Raw genomic sequence first — 21,765 nt, 5'->3', positions numbered from 1 at the left:
AAACACTTCTTGGGTATCCTCTGGACCCATTTCCAACATGTTTCCTTAACCCCATGTATAGGAGATCTTGGCAAGCATTCCTAGACTTTCTCGTTGGTTACCCTTTCATGCCCATTATCAAGGCCATTAGCTTGGTATGTGTTGAGAGTTTAGTTTTCCTGGTCTTAGAGATGTTCACATGTTTTTACCATTACTCCATAGGACTTTAGTTGGTACAGGCTCTATGAAACTTTTAAAATTGAATTTTCTATGTTTGCTTTCCTAGAAGTATAACCACCTATTTTAGTATCTTGAGTAAGTTTTGAAAACTGTATCCTCTAATGCTAGTTTGGCATATGCTCTCTTCTCCCGGCAGGATGGCAGAGTGCAGGATAGTCCCTAACTTGATGTCCTCTGTCTTGACCTAGATGTCCCCTCCCCTCCTATACCGCTCTACACATGACATGTCTTGTGAAGTGACTACCTACAGGATAGGGTGCCTCCTGCTTCCTTGGGTTAAAGGCACATGCCTGTGTTCACTTCACAAAGAGGCCATTAGCTTTGTGGGGGTTTCCCTTCTCCAGTTGGGGCTCTTAGATCTATCACATGCATGCATGTGCATGCTCAGTTGTGTCTGACTCTTTCAACCCCCAGGCTGTAGCCTGACAGCCTCCTCTGTCCATGAAATTTTCCCAGCAAGACTGCTGGACGAGGTCACCATTTCCTCCTCCAGGGGATCTTCCCGAGCCGGAAATTGAACCCACGACTACTGCGTCTACTGCATTAGCAGGCAGATTCTTTACCATTGAACCACCTGGGAATCCCTCATAGATCTACTACTGTGCTGTATGTGGGAAACCCAGGTTTCCCATATTGCAGATGGGTTCTTTTACCAACTGAGCCACCAGGGAAGCCCAAGAATACTGGAGTGGGTAGCTTATCCCTTCTCCAGAGGATATTCCCAACCCAGGAATCAAACCAGGGTCTCCTACATTGCTGGCAAATTCTTTACCAGTTGAGCTGCCAGGGAAGCTCCTTAGATCTACTAATGACCTCTAACAGAACCAACTCTGGGATCAGTAAAACATCTTATCTTGGGACGGAGAATGCTGCAGGTTTTTTCTTTCTCAGGCTTATTCTTCTTTTGATTAGAGGTCTACCCACAAACAGCCCAGAAACTTTGGCCTTCTGTCCTCAGTGAAGGGATGGTCCCAAATCTGTGGGTGAGTTCTTTCCTGACTGGACCCTTTGGAGCCCTAACTGTATTCTCAGATTTCTCCTGATGAGAGGTTAGATGCATGATGATCTAATCCTTCTTCTCTGTGGTTTCTCTACTGTCCCTGCCTCAACAAGGGAACAGGGTGAGGGGAAGTCCCCTGGGAGGGACGGAAGGAAATACAGCTGAAATAATTCGAGGATGTGGAGCTGTTCTGAGGGTAACATGAGATGATGTGTTTAAAGAACCTGGGACAGTGCCCACCACATAGTATTTCAGTGACTTAGTGTTTCTTCCTTCTCTCCTCACCTCCTCTTTCTTCCTCTGTTGTTGCAGAGTTGTTATTGTTCGTTTTCCTGATCCCCTTCTTTTCCTACTGCTTCTCCTCCTTTCACTCTTTCTTCTCCCCTCCTCTGCTCTCCATCTTTTTTCCCCTTTCAGTTTCTTATTAAATCATTTCCAGGAATGACCTCTGTTCAAATTCAGGGATATGGTCTCTGTTATGACTATATACCCTTCATTTTATTATAACGTGGAGGACAACTATAGAGAGTCAGCCTTTTTCTGCATTTTAGCTTAGATAAACTCATGCAGTCCCTGCCTTAGTTGCTTTTTTTTTTTTTTAATGGACTGTAGCACTAGATGGGAGATTAGACTAAATGACCTTTAAGATTTCTCCCAGTGCTGAGGTTCTGTGTGGATGTGGTTTCTGTTTAATGTTTGTAACTGCCTTTGCATATGGTTTTCCCATTCTCTCTCTCTCTCTTTTTTTAATATTCTTTTTGATATGAACTATTTTAAATGTCTTTATTGAAATTGTTACCATATCGTTTCTGTTTTATGTTTTGGTGTTTTTGGCAGTGAGGCAAGTGGGATCCTAGCTCCACAATTAGGGATTGAACCCACATTCCCTACATTGAAAGATAAAGTCTTAAACACTGGACTACCAGGGAAGACACTACCCATATTCTCTTTACTGGTTTGCCTCTGTTATTTCTACAGTTCCTTTGATGCCTCTATTTCAAGCCCTACTTCCCTTTGTGGAAGTCATTTCTAATACCTCTTGTATAGTTATTTACTGCTGTGTTAACAGATCTCCCAAAATTCGTGGCTTAAACTAGCAATAATCATTTATTACCTCTCATGATTTCTGTGGATCAAGAATTCAGGACTTGCTCACATAGGTGGTTCTCGCTGTTGACTGAAAAAAACTCACAACTTAAAAGTTGAGAATTATGTTTTATTTGATGGACTTTCTGAGGACTGAAGCCTGGGATACAGCTTCTCAGATAGCTCTGAGGTTCTGTTCCAAAGAGGTAAGGGAGGAGTCAGGTTATATAGGAGTTTTTGCAACAAAATCCAGGTAGTCAGAACATTCAAAAATTACTGTTAATTAAAGAAAAACCAGACATCTCAAGTTAGTGAATTTAGCATTTTTCTCTGTTTCGAGAAGATGAAAGATCCTGGGCTCATTGAAATCATTCTTCTGATATGCACCTTAACTATCTAGGACCAGTAACTTGTTCTTTCCCATCCTGAGTTCCTTCATGGCTCACTGTGTCCTCAGATGGTAGAAAGTACTGGAGCCCTGTGGGGACTCTTTTACAAGGGCATTAATTTCATTACGGAGGGCGTCACCCTCATGACCTAATTATCTCCCCAATGCCCAACCTCCTATGACCATTACTTTGGGCATTAGAATTTTAGCATGTGAATTCTGGGAGGACACAAACATTCAAACCGTGCTAGCAAAAGGAGAGTTGACATTTTAACTAAGATAGACAGGGAAGGCCTTTCTTTAAAGGTAGCATTTGAGCAAAGATCAGCAGATGAGGAAAAGAACTAGGTGTATGTGCAAGAGGCTTCTAGGCAGAGGGGATGGCCCTGTGTCAGGGGTGTGATAACAACATAGCAACACCTCTGTTGTATTCCATTATCTGTGGAGCTAGTCAGCCATGCAGCAGCCTTGGTTCTAGAATATGCAGATCAGAGCTGGCCTAAACAATCTGGGCAACTTTCCGCTTCAAATCCATGTTTGCTGAGCACTTACCATGTGTTCTAGATACTTGTGAGACAATGATAGTAAAACTTGGTGTGTACTAAGTCCTTCAGCCATGTCCATCTCTTTGCAACCCTATGGAGCCCGCCAGGCTCCTCTGTCCATGGGATTCTGCAGGCAAGAATACTGGAGTGGGCTGCCATGTCCTCCTTCAAGGGGATCGTCCCAACATAGAGATCGAACCCACATCTCTTTATTTCTCCTGCATTGGCAGGTGAATTCTTTACCACTAGCACCACCTGGGAAGCCCAGTAAAACTTAGATTCTTACCTCAAAGTAGCTCAGAGTCTAGGGAAGATACCATGTACCCCAATACTTGATCAGACTGAATACAAGCAGTGTCCTGAGAGGAAACTGTAGCAGCTCAGAGAGAGAGCATGCCCAGTGATGATCACAGGAAAAGTTGCAGGAACAAGGCAGAATTTCATTTGAGCCCTAAAGTGTTGAGTAAAGTTGAAACAGCGGTGATGGTTGGAGGGAAGCAGATAGTGGACAGAGGGCTAGGACACTGATTCTTCTAAAACAAAACCCTGAGTAAAATGATTGCAAATAAGCAGGTTTCCAAAAGTTCAGGATCCCCTCCTCTTCCTGATAACACTTTTTTTTTTTTTTTTGCTTTCTAATGCTAATCAGTATACATGTAGCATAAAGGAGCCACCTACTTATAGCTTAGCGTGGGGAGAAATGATCAATATTTTTCAGGAAGCTTTCTTATCAGACCAAAGCGCACAACATTCACCTCCCCCATCTGGCCTTTCCTATTTAGAGGTGCCATAATGCCATACACAAGGAATGTTGCCTGCCGTATCAGTCAACAAAAGGTGTTGTGGCCATCAGCCAGACTATGCCCATTAAGGAGGTTCAGGATGGAAAAAAGCAGGATACTGGCCCTAGATAGTTAAGGTGCATATCAGAGGAATGATTTCAATGAGCCCAAACTCTTGCATCTTCCCATATAAAGAAAAGTGCTGTATTCATTTACTTCAGGTGTCTGGGTTTCTTTAAGTCACAGTAATCTTTTGATGTTCCGACTACCTGGATTTTGTTACAAAAAATTCCTGTACATCCTGACTTATCCCTCACCTCTTTGGGGCAGTCCCTCAGAACTGTCTGAGAGGCTGTCTTCTGGATCTAAGTCCTCAGAAATCTGCCAAATAAAACAGATTTCTCAACTTTTTGGCTGTGCTTTTTTTTTGGACCGCACTGCAATAGGCTGTGCTGGTAATTTGCTGAGAATAGGTACAGTGGGTCAGATATATTTTGCAAAGAGTTTCTGATCACAGTTCATCTTAAGTATCAGTTTTTCTCTGAGTAAAGGCTTCCTATGCTAGCAAAACCCCTTTTGTATGCAGGGAATAATGAGTGTGAACAGTAACCGTTTGGAGTATGTGAAATCAGAGGTAGGCAGTGTGCATGAAGGAGCTGGGGAACTTGCTGAGGAAAGCATTGTGCAGGTCTTGGCTTCAATTGTTTTTCTGAGTTTTGTGTGGATAGGCAAATGTTTGGGAACAGAACGATTTGATTCATTTGAATCCCAGTTGGCATCTGCCTTAGGGAGGATTAATTCACAAAGATCCCTCTGGAGTCTGTGTTCTGTTAAGCAGATTGCTTTCCTGATCCAGGAGGATGATATTTCTTTAGGAGACGCATAAATAGGCAGCAATTTAAACATTACTGTTTGCATTAAATTTAATATTCTTCATCGTTTGCACTGTCTAAACAGCCTAAAGCCCAGAACTAGGAATCCTTGTTTCTAGTGATGGTTAGTATTTCATTGTACCTTGCAAAGTCAGTGATTCGAATCTTCTTGTCCTGTTTTAAAGATTAAAGGGAACTCTTCTGTAATTGCGTCCAAGCCTGAAACAAAGTGATAAGCTAAACAGTTCAAATGAGACTCTCAGTTTATTAGGATTTTTCTTTCTCCTTCTTCCTCCCTTTTCCCCTCTCTTTTTCTCTCTCCTACCATCATCCTTCTTTCTTTCTCCCTTTGTTATCTCCCTACTAACTCTTTCTTTTCCCTCTTCCTCCCTCCTTGAACCCTGAGCCAACTATATTGGGCAAATGTAGGTGCTTTTATCCTGTTTGTCTATCATGTTCTTCAGTTGAACAGTTTGAGACCCACCGCTAAAATTGTATGCAAAATTTGGGGCTGACAATATTTGTCAGTTTTTCTGCTGGGGACATATATAACCTTTTTTTTTTTTTAGATCCTCAACAGAGCCTGTGACCAAAAAAAGGTTGAGAAACACTAGTCTAAGATTACATTGGAGTCATCTGTCTTCGGGGCTGAATTTGACTGTAGACTTCTCTGAAACACTTGAACTAAAGAACTTCACATGGTTTGGCAACCACAGGAGCCGGTTCTAGGAATGTGGGCTCGGCCTTTTAAACCACCAGAAGAGACATCCTGCATTCAGCTTGTTCATTTCTGCCCATGATTAAGGCTGCTAAGCAGGGTTTTCTGTTCTTTTTTTTTTTAAAGTGAAGACTTTATAAAGAGATAAGCAGAAGCACCCAAGTAGATTGAGGAATGAAAAGCTTATATTTAAATGACCCAAGTTTTGCTCCTTACCAGCTGGAGGATATCTTCATGAGCTACTCTATTTTGTTCATGTTCCTTTGTAATTGGGGGGCTAGGTGTTTATTTACTTTTGTTGGTTAATTTCAGTCTTCTTCCCAAAGAGGAAACCTAGAGCTGGATGAAGGCTGTACAGAGAGAACTAGACATGGCCCCTGTCCTCCAAGGTGGTATGAGAAACAAGTTAGAAAATATACAAAATGTCAACAGACTCAGAGGAGAATATACTAATCCAGAAGTGATCTATTAGCACCATGCACAAGTCAAGGTAACTTTATTTTGGGTGCAATAAAGAACTCTAACTGTGAATCTTCCCGTTCTACAGACAGTGGAACCAGAACATGAAAAATAATCATCTTCCTTCTGGCTGGCCTGGCTAGGCTTCTAGAGCCAGCAGGGCATGGAGTGACCGGGTGCACTGGCTTAGTATGGATATTCTAAATTTATGGTGTTATTTCACAGGTGTCTGTGAAAACAATAGTCTGTGAGCTAAAGATGAACAGATGCCTGATGGAAGGCGGAGACTCAGCAGTTGATGAGAAACAGGGCCTTAGTAAAGTAGAGTGGTGTTTTTTCAGAGACTTGAAGAAGAAAAATGATGGCTGATGATGCCAGAGCAGGGAAGATATGCTTGATATAGCAGTCTGGGGAGAAACGGAAAGGTGTATGCCATGCATGGCAAAGAAAAAATGGATTTTGCAAGGATTCGATGAAACCCAGAGCAGGACTAGCACAACATCGGGTATGCTGAGTAAAGGGTAGAGATGAGTCACGGGTGACTTAGGTTTTCTGTTTGCAGTGGTGAAGACATCTTGATGTTGAAATGTTCCAAGGCCTTGGGACCTGGGAAAGAAATCCCCAGAGAGATGACAAAGAGCTGTATCTTCATCACATTTGATTAGAGCTGCTGACAAGAGCATGGGTCTAAGCCGTCTTAGAGGGCATAGATTCTAGGGTAAAAAAATGCAGACATATCTGTCATTTACCTACAGGAAGTAGCTGGGTCCCCTGGCAAGGATGAGGTACAGAAAGAACCTGATGCATTTGGGGTGGACAAGCAGAGGAACAGTCTTCTTTTCAGAGTCTGAAACCTGGACTAGTGGTGTATGTTCTTTTGCTTTTCATCATCCATTTGAGATTACCTTTTATTTTCTTTTGCTAACTGGTATGGGAAATACCTCCTCAACTTTTTAAAAGTGAAATAATGACTTCTTTGTTTGCTTGGTCATTGAAATGTTAGAATAGTATAAGAAAGCAATATTTATAGCTCAGTTCAATCACTCAGTTGTGTCTGACTCTGCAACCTCATGGATGGCAGCATGCCAGGCTTCCCTGTCCATCACCAACTCCTGAAGCTTGCTTAGACTTATGTCCATCGAGTTGGTGATGCCATCCAACCATCCCATCCTCTGTCGTCCCCTTCTGCTCCTGGCCTCAGTTTTTACCAGCATCAGGGTCTTTTCCAGTGAGTCAGTTCTTCCCATCAGGTGGCCAAAGTATTGGAGCTTCAGCTTCAACATCAGCCCTTGCAATTAATATTCAGGACTGATTTCCTTTAGGATAGACTGATTGGATCTCCTTGCAGTCCAAGGGACTCTCAAGAGTCTTCTCCAACACCACAATTCAAAAGTATCAGTTCTTCAGCAGTCAGCCTTCTTTATGGTCCAACTCTCACATCCATGCATGACTACTGGAAAAACCATAGACTTGACTAGACGGACCTTTGTCAGCAAAGTAACGTCTCTGCTTTTTAATATGCTGTCTAGGTTGGTCATAGCTTTTTTTCCAAGCAGCAAGCGTCTTAATTTCATGGCTGGAGTCACCATCTGCAGTGATTTTGGAGCCCAAGAAAATAAAATCTGTCACTGTTTCCACTGTTTCCCCATCTATTTGCCATGAAGTGATGGGACCAGATGCCATGATCTTAGTTTTCTGAATGTTGAGTTTTAAGCCAGCATTTTCACTCTCCTCTTTCACTTTTATCAAGAGGCTCTTTAGTTCCTCTTTGCTTTCTGCCATTAGGGTAGTGTCATCTGCAGATCTGAAGTTATTGATATTTTTCCTGGCAATCTTGATTATAACTTGTGCTTCATCTGGCCTGGCATTTTGCATGATGTACTCTGCATATAAGTTAAATAAGCAGGGTGACAATATATCTAGTTCTAACTGTTGCTTCTTGATCTGCATACAGATTTCTCAGGAGACAGATAAGGTGGTCTGGTATTTCTATCTAAGAATTTTCCACAGTTTGTTGTGATTCACAGAGTCAAAGGCTTTGGAGTAGTCAGTAAAGCAGAAATAGATGTTTTTCTGGAACTCTCTTGCTTTTTCTATGGTCCAGTGGATGTTGGCTATTTGATCTCTGGTTCCTCTGCCTTTTCTAAATCCAGCTTGAACATCTGGAAGTTTTCGGTTCACATACTGTTGAAGACTCACTTGGAGAATTTTGAGCATTACTTTGCTAGCATGTGAAATGAATGCAATTGTGTGATAGTTTTTTGTTTTGTTTTGTTTTGTGTGTGTGATAGTTTGAACATTCTTTGGCATTGCCTTGCTATCTAGCATTAAACTTGGGAAAGACTCTGATGCTGGGAAAGATTGAGGGCAAGAGGAGAAGGGGTAGACAGAAGATGAGATGGTTGGATGGCATCACTGACTCAATGGACATGAGTTTGAGCAAAATCCAGGAGATGGTGAAGGACAGGAAAGCCTGGCGTGCTGCAGTCCATGGGGTCACAAAGAGTCAGACATGACTGAGCAACTGAACAACAACAAAGCATTAAACTTACTCTGTTCACAAGTAAGAGTCATAATTTTGGTGAAGAAAAGTGTATACAAGAGGGTTTTTTTTGGCATGTATACACTAAGTAAATCTTTTGAAATCAGCCATTTGCTCCACAGATATTTGTTTAATGCATACTCTAAACACAGTTTCCTATGGGAGGACCTGAGATACCAAATGCAGACCACAGATAGAATTTAGCAGTTCATCTCTGGGATCAATTTGTTTGAATTGGAATCTGGGTTCTGCCGCTTACTAATGGTGTGAATTTGAGCAAGTGGCTCAACTCTTGTGTTTCTTTCCTGATCTTTAAAATGGAAATAATTTTCATTATACTCAACCTTGTGCTATTGTTGTAGGGATTAAGTTATTATATATTATACATTTATAACAGTGCCTGGCAATTAGTAAGCACTAATAAATATTAGCTCTTGTCATTATTGCTTTGCTCTTGTTATTATTGCTTTATGCAGATTGCCACATAATTCAGTACATAATTTACCAACTGACCACAATATTAACAACCAGAATAAGTGAAAGAAGCTGTAAACACAGGCACAGAAAGAACACGAAATCAGGAAGGTAAACATGAAGAACGGGGCCTGGCGCGCAGCTCTCAAAACATTTGAGCTATTACTGGCTGCTCCTAAACTGGAATGCTTCACCTTAGCAACAGTGGATTAGGAGTCCATATAAATGAAGGTGAGAAGTATAGGAAGAACCAATATTGCACTTTTTTTAGTGGCTAATTATGGGCTCAAAATGACGTTAATTGAAGAATACTCACTTTTAGCAGAGATGTTTCATCACTGATCTCTTGCAAAGCATTATGCCAGAGGGAAAAAGAGCCCGGGCTGTGGGACTGGTTGGCCTGGGTGTGCAACCCTATGCGGTTGGCCGCATACGTGCTAGGGGCTGTGTACCAGCCCCCAGGGGTGACATAGGCTGAGGGGTTTAATCTCTTAGTGTCCTTGTCTATAAAACGAGAACGATCATAGTGCTTGCCTTCCAGGGTCACTCTCAGGGTTAAATTAATTACTATATATCTAAAGCACTTAGAACAATGTTTAGCACGTAGTAAACACTCATAGTTAAGTGTTCGCTGTTTTCACTGTTTTCAACACTTCCCCATACAACTCACACTGGAGGTGATTTCATTGTCCAGGCACTCAGGGAGGGACCCTGGGCAGGCAGGCGTCTACCTTCTGTCTGAACAGTGGGCTGCAGTTTAGTCTGGCTCTTTGATACATTCACCTGCTTTCCTCCCCTCTCCTGGCTTCCGGAACCCAGCCTTGGCGTTTTTCCTTTAAGAGATGTTTACGCCAAAAATGGGTCAAGATTTGCCAATTCTGTTGAAGAAATTCACAGGGCAAATGGTGAAGTATGAAATACTGAAGGATTTAGACGAGGCATACTTACTTAATTCACAGACATTTCTTTTTTACTTTAGACATATAAATAGCTAATGGGTGCATATGTGTGTATATCATTTAGGTGGTATTTGCCCTATGTAATTTCTCTTTTTAAGAGTACACTGACATACCATATTGATAAATATAGTGGTATTTGCCCTATGTAATTTCTCTTTTTAAGAGTACACTGATATACCATATAGATAAATGTATATCTGTGTGTGTGTATATACAGATATATATGTATTATTTATATAATATATAAAATGACACATATATAACTCATATATATAAAATATAAAGATACTTTCTACTCCCAATTTAGAGTTTAACCTCTTCTTTCCCCCTCCCAGGAATCAGTTTCAATTCAGTGCAGTTATTTATGGAAATGATTGAGGACCTGCATTTTGGTGTTACCTCTAGGTTAGCTTTAGCTTGTGGGCTTTTTAGCTGCTGTCTTGGTAATCTCAGCATCCAGCCCCAGTGCTCACAGCTGCTTCCTTTCGTCCTTGAATGTGAAGGACTGGTCATCACGAGACAGCAGCCTGTTTTTGTTTTCTTGCTGACAGCTGAGTGGTGATCCCCAGGAAATCTGCCAGTCGAGCTTGGCCTTTGATAGCAAGCTGTTTAAATAAAATCAGGAGATGTGTCGGCTGTGCTTCTTACTCTCCACGGTGCACTACTGGCCTTATTGGGTCATGTTTTCCTTCTTTTTTCTTTTTTTTTTCCTAGCTGTGCTACATGGCATGTGAGATGTTAGTTCCCTAACGAGGGATTGAACCAATGCCCCCTGCAGTGGAAGCTCAGGGAAGCTCAGGGTCTTAGCCTTTGGACGGCCAGGAAAGACCCAGGTGATGTTTTCCTCCTGAAATGAAACTTAAAAGGCATATAGATATAGTTTAGGGGAAAAAAAAATTTTTAATCAATATCTGAGCTTTAGAAGTTTTACAAATTTGAGTATGTATAGAGTGTGCACTGACTCTTATTTTTGTAGTTTTATCAATAACTCAGCCATCTAAGTTCTATCAATAACTCAGCCATCTAAATTCTAAGCTATGGTGCTCTGCTGATCTTTTGCCAGTGAAATAAGACTGCGAAAGTAAGGTCATATGGGAAAAGTGTAATACATATTCTACTGATTCCCTTTCACTTTATCTTCTGTCATACCTCAGAGGTTATATGTGTCATTTTGTTTTCTCAGATTTGATATTTATTTCCATTGACAGACAGAGTACAAGCTAACACCTAGTAGTTCAGAATGACAGCTACTTTTTTCTAATTTCAACTGCTGCTGGAATGTTGTTCTCAGCAAACTTCTTACTGGCTGACCTTCTTCACCTGAAGTCATTTATTTTATGATTTAACTGGTAGATCGGATCAATCTACAAATATTTATTGATATGGTTTACAGTTGGTGGTTTAGAGGAATTATTATGGGAATATGGTTCAGCTATTGTGTTGCCATAGGGTCTGATGTGATGGATTTAATTTCTTGTGTATATTGATACTTTCAGCTGTGTTATGTCAGCCAGCTATATTCCTGAAAAACAAACCACTCCTAAAGTCATTAGCTTTTGTGAAAAAAAGTTTTTATTGGAGTGTGGTTGTTTTACAATGTTATGTTAGTTTCTGCTGTACAACAAGTGAATCACTTGATTCAGTGATTCACAAGTGAATCACTCGGGCCCCTCCGTCCATGGGGTTTTCCAGGCAAGGGTACTGGTGTGGGTTGCTATTTCCTTCTCCAGGGGATCTTCCCTGACCCAGAGATCGAACCCTGGTCTCCCGCATTGTGGGCAGGCGCTTTGCCCTCCAAGTCACCAGGGAAGTCTGAATCAGCTATAGGTATACACACATCTCCTCTTTTTTTGGATTTCCTTCCCATTTAGGTCACCACAGAGCACTGTATACAATCCCCTGTGCTATACAGTAGGTTCTCGTTAGTGATTTATTTTATATATTGGTGGCTCAGATGGTAAAGAAACCACCTGCAGTGCAGGAGACCTGGGTTCGATCCCTGGGTCGGGAAGATCCCCTGGAGGAGGGCATGGCAACCCACTCCAGTATTCTTGCCTGGAGAATCCCCATGGACAGGGAAGCCTGGCAGACTGCAAGTCCATGGAATCACAAAGAGTTGGACAGGACTGAGCAGCTAAATACACAGCACACACATCAATAGCGTATATATGTCAATCTCCCAATTCATGGCACTCCTTTTTCTCCTTGGTATCCATACATCTCCATCTATATCTCTATCTAAACTCCTTAGCTTTGACAACAATTGTTTATTATTATAGTTCACACGTTTGTGCCTTGACTAGAGGTTGGCTCATTTAGGTGGGGTTAGGGGCAATGACTGGTTTTTACTGGCTTCAGCTAGATTTACTCACATGTCTAAGGCTGAGAGTTGGCTGATTTTGGCCAGGCTTATCTGGGGACAATTCTGTTTTATATGTCTGTCCTCCTGGGATCGGTAGATTGTCCTAGCACATCTGTCTCACTGTGATGGCAAAGGCACAAATATGTGAGTTCAACTGTGCATTTCAAAACTCCACTTGTATTAGGAAGCTCATATCCTTTTAGCCAGAGCAAGTCAGGTGGTCAATCTCAGGCTGGGAATTAGTCCCCAGTGGGAGGGCACTGCCAGATTACATGGCAGAGGATATGGATAAAGGGACAAATGAAGAACTGTGGAGCCAATTATGTGATTTATAACATATGTTAAGGTGCTCACTGACTCTAAGTCGAGGGGCTCTGAATGGGCCCCTTGACCCACTAAGGCTTCTAGTAATTACTGTTTTGTGGTATAAAGTAGAGCAGGCAGAAGCAGGCCATGTCCATGTGCAGTCATCCAGTGATGATAATATTCCCCGTACAGGAAATTTAGAAATAGTATGAAATTGGGGGAAAAAATTATTCATGTTCTGAGTTATTCTCCAGAGATCTTTCTATCACTTTCCTCATTGAAAGTGAAGTCGCTCAGTCATGTCCGACTCTTTGCGACCCCATGGACTAATGTAGCCCACCAGGCTCCTCCGTCCATGGGATTCTCCAGGCAAGAATACTGGAGTGGGTTGCCATTTCCTTCTCCACTTTCCTCATTAATAGTGCACAAATCTATATGTTTTTTCTTAATACTCTGTCATAAATCTTTGCCTTGTTATTAAAAAGCCTTTAACATGTAACATTACTGGCTGCATAATATTTCCATGGTATGCTGCTGCTGCTGCTAAGTTGCTTCAGTCATGTCCAACTCTGTGCGAACCCATAGACGGCAGCCCACCAGGCTCCCCTGTCCCTGGGATTCTCCAGGCAAGAACACTGGAGTGCATTGCCATTTCCTTCTCCAGTGCATGAAAGTGAAAAGTGAAAGTGAAGTCACTCAGTTATGTCCAACTCCTAGCGACCCCATGGACTGCAGCCTACAAGGCTCCTCCGTCCATGGGATTTTCCAGGCAAGAGTACTGGAATGGGTTGCCATTGCCTTCTCCTCCATTATATGAGTACACCCTAAGTCATTAACCTTGCCCTTCCTTTTTACTGTTTTGGTTACTTTCAGTGTCTTGTGATAATAAATAATGCTGCAATGAGCATATTTGTGCAAAAATGTTTATGTGTTTACTTGTTTCTTTCATGGATCGAGAGACCTGAATTTTGCCACTCATTTGCTGTGTGGTCTAGACCTGCATGTTAGGTACCTCATTGTAAGATCACATATCGAGCTTGATGGCCTTAAACTTCTTTCTAATTCAAAAAAATATCTTTCAAGGGAGAGTAATAAATTGCTGTTTTGAACTGGAAGCAGGCAGGCAACTCCAGCTGTTTGTCACCAAAAAGCTCAGGAGAGGAGTGGAAGCTTCTTTGGGCTTCTCTCTTGGAAGAGTTCAGGGAAAGTTTTGTTTCATAGTTCACATAATTATGGTTTGTCCTTCAGTCTCCATCTCTGATACAATAAAGATTATATTTACATAATTTTTTTTTTAAAATAGGAGTGTAGGGCACTAAGCATTAAGAATATAAACTATCTTGACCTACTTAATGGATATGTGCTTTGAGAATGGTTTAGCTTATTGGAAGAGCTGACTTCATGACCTGTCTTCATTTTGCTTGTCATTTTGTTTATTTTTAAATAATTTTTTTTATTTATTTATATTTGGCTGTACTGGGTTTTCATTTCTGCACGGGCTTTTCTCTAGTTATGGTGAGCTGGAGTAACTCTCCAGCTGAGGGGTGTGGGCTTCTCTTGTTGTGGAGCATGAGCTCTGTGGCACATGGTCTTAAGTAGTTGTGGCATGTGGGCTTAGTAGTTGTGGCTCCCCGGCTCCAGAGCACGGGCTCAATAGCTGTGGCACACAGGCTTAGTTGCTCTGCGGCATGTGCAATCTTCACTGATCAGGGATCGAAACCATGTTTCCTGCACTGGCAGGCGGATTCTTTAGCCACCAGGGAAGGTGCGCTTATAATTTTGTCTTTGCCTTTTGTATTTATGTTTGTCTTTTCTTTTGTGCCTTGTGATTTACCTGTCATCACAGTGATCATAACTGCACACCCATGGGGTCTGGCCTTATTTCACCATTTCCTGGTAACTGCATGTGACCTTTTTCTCAGTGATGCCTCCTTACTGTTTATTTTCATATGTACCGAGGCTGTGTTTCATCTTGCTATCTCTCTTCCAGCCTCTGCTGGGGATAAATATTGCTCAGTGTGGACAGGCTGTAAGTGCTGACAGGTGGAGGTATGAACACATCACTGTTGAGTGGAGAAAGTGTAATCTATGCTCTCTCTGTCTCTCTAGCTGCTCCCCACATCGGTCCTGAGCATGTCCTCCTTGCAGCTGACAGAGACTCCCCATTCCTAAACTCCTCCTGAGAGCAGTGTTAGAAACTTTATTTGGGACTTCCTTAGTGGTACAGTGGATAGGAATCCGCCTGCCAATGCAGGGGACACAGGTTCAATCCCTGGCCTGGGAAGATTCTGTATGCTGTGGAGCAACTACGCCCATGTGCCGCAGCTGCTGAGTCTGTGGGCCCTAGAGCCTGTGCTCCTCAACAAGAGAAGCCACTGCAATGAGAAGCCTTTGCACCACGACTGGAAAGTCGCTCCTGTACACTGCAACTTGAGAAAGCCCACACGCAGCAATGAAGACCCAGTGCAGCCAAAAATAAAAATACATTAAAAAAAAAAAAGATACTTGGTTTGGCTCCTCATCCAGTTGCCCCCGCTGCCCCCAAGCTGAGCTGGGGTGCCCATCTGGCCAGCAGGACTCTGCGTCCAGTACAGTGTGGTCTCCATCCTCTGACCACCTTCAAGAGGCCTTTTGTTTCCTGCCCCTCCCGCTCAGCCAGGATGTGGTCCCCAATCCCCTGGGAATGATGGGACTCCTCCACCACCCCAGAGCGCTCAGCAGCTCTGGAAAACCAGCTCTAAAAGTGAAACGTCATCAACCAACTGAAACTTTGCCCGTCTTTATTTTACCCCAGGAAATATTAATACATTGGGGCTGGAATATTTAATCGAGTCAGTTATAAATTGGATTTGGGGGAAAATCATTTTCCTTGATGCAGATGAATCTAACTTTCCCCTGAAGGAAGTTACTTATGAAATACAACCTTAATCACTGCAAGCTGTAGTTTTTGGCTTCCTTGCCCACCCTTCCACTGCCCCTTGATGGTTGAGTGATGTGATGTTCATGTACCTTTTCATAAGAAAACTTGAGCTCTACTCTTAAGTGTGAAATAATTCATAATGTGAATGACTTTGCTGCCCTCTACAATAACAGTTCACGAGGGTGTGAATGTATATGTACATTTTAATAAAGCGAGGGAGCATATCTTGGCTTTATTTCAGTCTCGTTTTAGTTAACTGGCATTGGGTGAGGAATGCCTCTGGGAATCTCTGACTTGTTTTCTCTTGTTCCACACCTGCTTGCAGCCTCCTTGCTATCCCCTGCCCTGCCCTTCCCACTTCTTTTCCAGGGCTGCGCTGAGGTACCTGCTCTCAAGTAACTTGGTAGAAGTGCAGGGTACCGTGCGGGCTCCTGGGAGAGTGTTGCTGAGTGATGGAGGTGCTTCTGTCCCATCACTGCTGTTCCTTTGTTGCAATCCCCAGGCCTGTGATCATTGCAAAAGCCAGAGGCCAAGACCAGACTCGGCAAGGGGCCGCTCTTCCCTCTGGATTTCATGCATTTCAGCAACATGTTTTACAAACTCTGAAGTTTCTGAGAGGGCTAAGTACAGTTCTGGAAGTCTAGAGCAGGTGTAAGTGCAGTTGTTAGGGAAGCAGACTGGGACCAGCAGTGGGGAGTGAAAAGAAAAAAAGAAACAGATAAGCATCCGCTGGGGAGAAGGGCAGAGACCTTCTAACCATTGTCTCTGGTCCTGTGTCCTGAGACCCTGGTTGCAGTCATTCACTCTTTCCTTCTTATTTATATTTTTTAATTGTAGAATTGGCCAAGAAGTTTGTTGGGGTTTTTCTGCAAGATGTTATGGAAAAACCCAAACAAACATTTTGGCCAACCCTATACATATATATATTTCTTTTTTTTTTAATATAGTTGCTTTACAATGTAGTGTTCGTTTCTGCTGACAGCGAAGTGGATCAGCCACATGTATACATGTAACCCCTCTTCCTTGGATTTCCCTTCCGCTTAGGCCAGCACAGAGTCTTGAGTAGAGTTCCCTGCGGTATGCAGTAGATTCTCGTTAGTTACCTGTTTTATACATGGTAGTGCATATGTGCCAATCCCAATTTCCTGATCCACCCCCCTCTTCTTTCGTATTTTTAGATGTACTCATTTATTTATGAATAGATAATGGATTCATTTGGTTTGAAAACCAGAAACTATAAAACACTACACACTGAAATTGTCCCTTTTATCCTGTTCCCCATCCTCCCAGTCTCCTTCCCACGGTGCCCAGGGAGCTTAGTTTCTTTCATATGCTTGCTTCCAGAGTTGCCTTAGGCGTCCTTACACTCAAGTGAATGAAAGCATAGATTCTTACTGTGCCGGTCGTTTGTTCATCCATTGATCGCCTCTCTCATGGTCTCATTTTATTTCTTTTAATTCTACTCTCAATAATTATTTTTTTTATTAATTTGTCATAGTTTTGGTTGTGCTGGGTCTTTGCTGCTGTGTGCGGGCTTTCTCTAGTTGCAAAGCACAGAGGCTGGTCTCTGGTTGCGATGTGAGAGCTTCTCATTGCGGTGTCTTCCCTTGTGGAGCACAGGCTCTAGGCACACAGGCTTCAGCGATTGCCGCACATGGGCCCAGCAGTAGAGGTTCTCAGGCTCTAGAGCACAGGCTCAGTAGTTGTGGCTCAGGGGCCTAGTTGCCCCGAGGCACATGGGATCTTCCTGGACCAGGGATCAAACCCGTGTCCCCTGCATCGGCAGGTGGATTCTTATCCACTGAGGCACCAGAGAAGTCCCTCAATAATTCTTTGTTGGAGGTGTTTTTGAGGAGAAAGGTCAGTGGTCACTTGTTTTACTTCTTCCTGATGCCCTCAGCAGATTTCACGCAGTGTGCTTGTCTTTTTCCCACAGATGAGGTGGAGAGTGAGAAATGGTACCTGTCTCCAGACTTCCCACCAACAACCATCAAGACAGAGCCCATCACGGACGAGCCACCCTCAGGACTCGTCCCCTCTGTCACGCTGACCATCACCGCCATTTCCACCCCGTTTGACAAGGAGGAGCCCCCTCTGGAAATGAACGCTGGGGTAAAGTCACTTTTCTTCATAAAAACAGATTGGATCAAGAGATAACAGAGCCTCATCCTCCAAAAAGGCATTTAATCTTTTTGGAGCCAGTGGTTGGCTATGTAACTATATATATATGTAAAAGTGCGTTTATGTCTATATCCAGAGCATGTCATTTTGGGGTCAGCATTGATTATATCGCTTCCTTTAAAGGCATTGTCCAAAAAAACTGGTAGCAAGTCTCATTTCGGTTTTTCTGTGAATGCTATTACAAAATTGAAAAAGTTCAGGGATATCCATGTTGGAAAAACATTCTCCCTGGAATTGATTTTTGAGCCAGTGGAAAGGGAGTGGTTACAGCGATGGTGCTATTCATAGCTTTCTGGGCTGCGGCAACGAGGAATGCTTGCTCCTGTGTCATGCTTTATTTTCCTAGTGCTGTGCAAGCTGCCCTGAATTCAGGGGTTTCCCAGCTACCAATTCTTATTGTATTACCCGTGGAAAGTGTAAGAAATTGGGAGTTGCTCAGTTCCATACTTGTAGCAAGTAGGATTTAGTTTTACTCCACCTTCTCTCTAGGTATTTTGATGTCTGATGATGGACCAGGGTGATACTTGTACATCTTCTTCTGGATATTTGGAATCCAGTCCTAACTTTCCTTATGCTCAAAGCCACAGGTTATATTACAGTGACTCCACTGACATTCTCTAAGTCGTTTCTCCTCTGAGCGAGGTAGAAGAGTCCAGGAAAAGGTAACACACCAAGGCTTGGCTGCATCCTCACCCCTTGTGCTGTTTACCTTCCATCCATGGGGGAGATGAGGGCAGATGAAGATGAGGCGGACAGAGCACCTCTATGCTGCCCTCCATAATTCCTTTCTCAAAAGCTACCTGAGTCTGTTTATAGAATGAGGTTTCTGGAGTCTATTAGTCTCCTTGCTCTATGAGATTTTAGTTTGGATTTTATGCAAGTCACTAAGAAAGGTCAGAGTCATGGCCTTGCTCCTATGCATGGGCCAGATACCTTTCCTCCTTTCCCTACCCAGTGTTTTCATGGTGATGTGTTGTCGGTTGTCAGGAACCTGGAGAGAACGCACGCAGCTGGATTCACACAGGTCCTCCTGCTGGAGGCCTGTGACCTTTTAGGAATGTGCCAGACTAGTTTTGTGGTAAAGTGCCTTTACAGTACCATAGATGCAATAGAATGAAGCGCTGACAAGTGAGCCCTGGGTTCTTTATTTGAGAATTCTGAGGGCTCCATCACCTGTACTGCCAGGTTTGGCAATGGGGGAGGGTTAAGGACTAAAATACCTCCCGGTCCAAGAAGCAGCCTGTGCTCAGCCAGACCTCACCAGCCCTAGCACAGCCCTAGGAGGGAGACAGGATGACGAATAGATCCCCGGGGTATTGCTTCGGGTTTGTTATTGGCTTTTAAAAACTGTGTTTGAATTTCTTTCTTTAGGTTGATTCCTCATGCCAGACCATTATTCCTAAGATTAAGCTGGAGCCTCATGAAGTGGATCAGTTCCTAAACTTCTCTCCCAAGGAAGGTCTGTCTCCTCTCCCCTTTGGATTAACAGGCGTGGGTGAGCCACCCAGGGAAGGTGGGGACTGTTGACTGTACTGAAGGCAGAGCTTGTTTTATGAAATAGCTGTTCCTGACTCTAAATACAAACTTTGAAAGCTAAATTGTATTTTCCCATATATGTGTATGCTTAATTTTCAAGTAGATCAACTTTTACTCCAAGCCAGGGTGACTTTACAACATGTTTATAGACTCTTGTGACTCCGGTGTTGACAAGGGAACACGGGAACCCCTGCCCTCAAGCCATCCTATGAATAAAAGCCAGCTCCCTGCTCTGGCGTGATGATCAGTACGGACCTAATGGGCATTTACAAAGCCAACTTGCCGGCTTAAAACAAACTCTAATTTTAAACCCTGTGTGAAGTGGATTCACAGTTTATCTGTCTGGCAATTCAGTATTTTTAAATGTTGATTTTCAGGTGGCTCAGCTGGTAGAAAATCTGCCTGCAATATAGGAAATGAAGGTTCAATCTCTGAGTCAGAAAGATCCTGTGGAAAAGGGAATGACAACCCACTCCAGTATTCTTGCCTGGGAAATCCCATGAACAGAGGAGCCTGGTGGGCTACAGTTCCATGGAGTCATGAGAGTTGGACATGACTTGGCAACTAAACCACCACCAACCAGCACCACTCCTCTATTCCTGCGTCTCTTCAGGCATCTTGCATCTATTTAGAAATAAGTGGTGTCAATACTTGAAATGGTCACACTCTCACTTTTTTCTTTCCCTGTGTCAGTTTTTTCCTTGTCCCCTGTGAAACCCATGGGTAGGAATTCTGAATGCAGACCCCTAAGTCTCATAGAGTCTAGGAAGCTCTCTCAGCCTTTTTAATTGATATACTTTGCCCAGCTCCTTAATTCAGTGCCTTAAGACACACCATCCCCTCCTTTTTTATTTATACTTTCAGCCCATGGTTAAAAGGATAGCTCATCGATGTGATAAACAAATAAGAAACTAGTATACGCGCTTGTCATGGGAAAGGTATCCATGCTATGTGGTGGACATAATGTGCAGATGTTACAATGTATAGGAGCAATGCTCACATAAACAAAGTCTACTTCATCCTACCAGAAACATACTCAAGATTTATCCATGACACTTCAATCAAGGTTGGCACTTAGCTTTGTCATCAGTAAAGAAAGGATTCAATTTTTTTTTTTTTTTTTTTTGGCCATACAGCATAACATATGAGATCTTAGTTCCCTGACCAGGGATTGAATCCACACTCCTTACGTTGGAAGTGTGGAGTCTTAACCACTGGACTGCCAGGGAAGTCCCAGGATTCAGTTTCTATAATTAGTAATACTGACTAAAATCCATATTGAGACAATATTTATTTTCATCGAGTGATACACATTTTAGTGCTTTTCAGCTTTAAAGAAAGTCATTCCTTTCATTTTTGTGACACTGGTTACAACTGTCAAATACATTTTGCTCTTTCAATCTGTTTTGCCATATGCTTCTGAAAATGTCATCACCATACCAGTGAACCTCATAGTGGCTTCAGAATCTCGGATCTCTAGAGGAGAAAAGTTTCAGGGTCCTTCCTTGAAATGGCCATCTTTCCTCATCATCCTAGATGAAGAGGGAGGAGGAAATTCAATATCCTTGAATGCAGCGGGGCTTCTAGGCAAAGTGGCTTGTTGTCCCCACCCCGTCAGGAAGTAACCCAAGAACCACATTTCAAGTGAATTTAGAAATCTGATACTGAGGCCCTTGTGACCAGGGCAGTAGCTCTCAATAAATGCGTAAGAGGCGATTCGAGTTTGCTTCACTTTTCCTGCCGTGCCATTTCCATTTTTTTTTGGTGGAGCACCTTCTTCTTGGAAAGGAGAAAAGTAGAAGAATACTCTGGACTGTGCCCAGCCCGGAGAAGTAAACTCTGGTACTCTTGACTAATTCTCCAGACTAATAGCTCTGCATGGCAGACACCAGGAGCCCCTGTGAGGTTTTTCTGCTCCTGGGTTTTGTTTTGCCTTTGTTTCTTATTTGCTTGTTTGTTTATCATGGCTAAAAGATAAACATTGTTAAAATTCAGTTCAGTAGCTCGGTCATGTCCAACTCTTTGTGACCCCATGGACTGCAGCACACCAGGCTTCCCTGTCCATCACCAACTCCCAGAGCTTGCTCAAGCTCATGTCCATTGAGTCACTGATGCAGTCCAGCCATCTCATCCTCTGTTGTCCCCTTCTCCTCCTGCCTTCAGTCTTTCCTAGCATCAGGGTCTTTTCCAATGAGTCAGTTCTTCCCATCAGGTGGCCAAAGTATTGGAGCTTCAGCTTCACCATCAGTCCTTGCAATGAATATTCAGGACTGATTTCCTTTAGGATGGACTAGTTTGATCTCCTTGCAGTCCAAGGGAAAAATTGTTAAAAGATAAACTCTAAAAAATTAAAAATTTCAAGCGCTATTTGAGCAAAAATTAATTAGACTTTTCAGCGCCAAACTGGTTAGAAGTT

The 21,765-nt window shown here is 42.8% G+C and overlaps 1 protein-coding gene across 1 annotated transcript in view; it reads left to right on the top strand.

Moving 5' to 3' along the window:
- Positions 1-21,765, top strand: part of CREB3L2 (cAMP responsive element binding protein 3 like 2) — a 131,300-nt gene that overhangs the window by 78,363 nt on the left and 31,172 nt on the right. Inside the window, exons 3-4 of the mRNA XM_043872774.1 lie at positions 17,569-17,744; positions 19,185-19,272. Coding sequence (XP_043728709.1) covers positions 17,569-17,744; positions 19,185-19,272 — 264 coding nt within the window. The remainder of the gene's footprint in view (positions 1-17,568; positions 17,745-19,184; positions 19,273-21,765) is intronic.

Source organism: Cervus elaphus, chromosome 18, assembly GCF_910594005.1.
Source record: "Cervus elaphus chromosome 18, mCerEla1.1, whole genome shotgun sequence".
Classification (NCBI taxonomy): Eukaryota; Metazoa; Chordata; class Mammalia; order Artiodactyla; family Cervidae; genus Cervus; species Cervus elaphus.
Note: the sequence above shows the minus strand (reverse complement) of the source record. Positions and strands in the feature narration are given on the sequence as shown.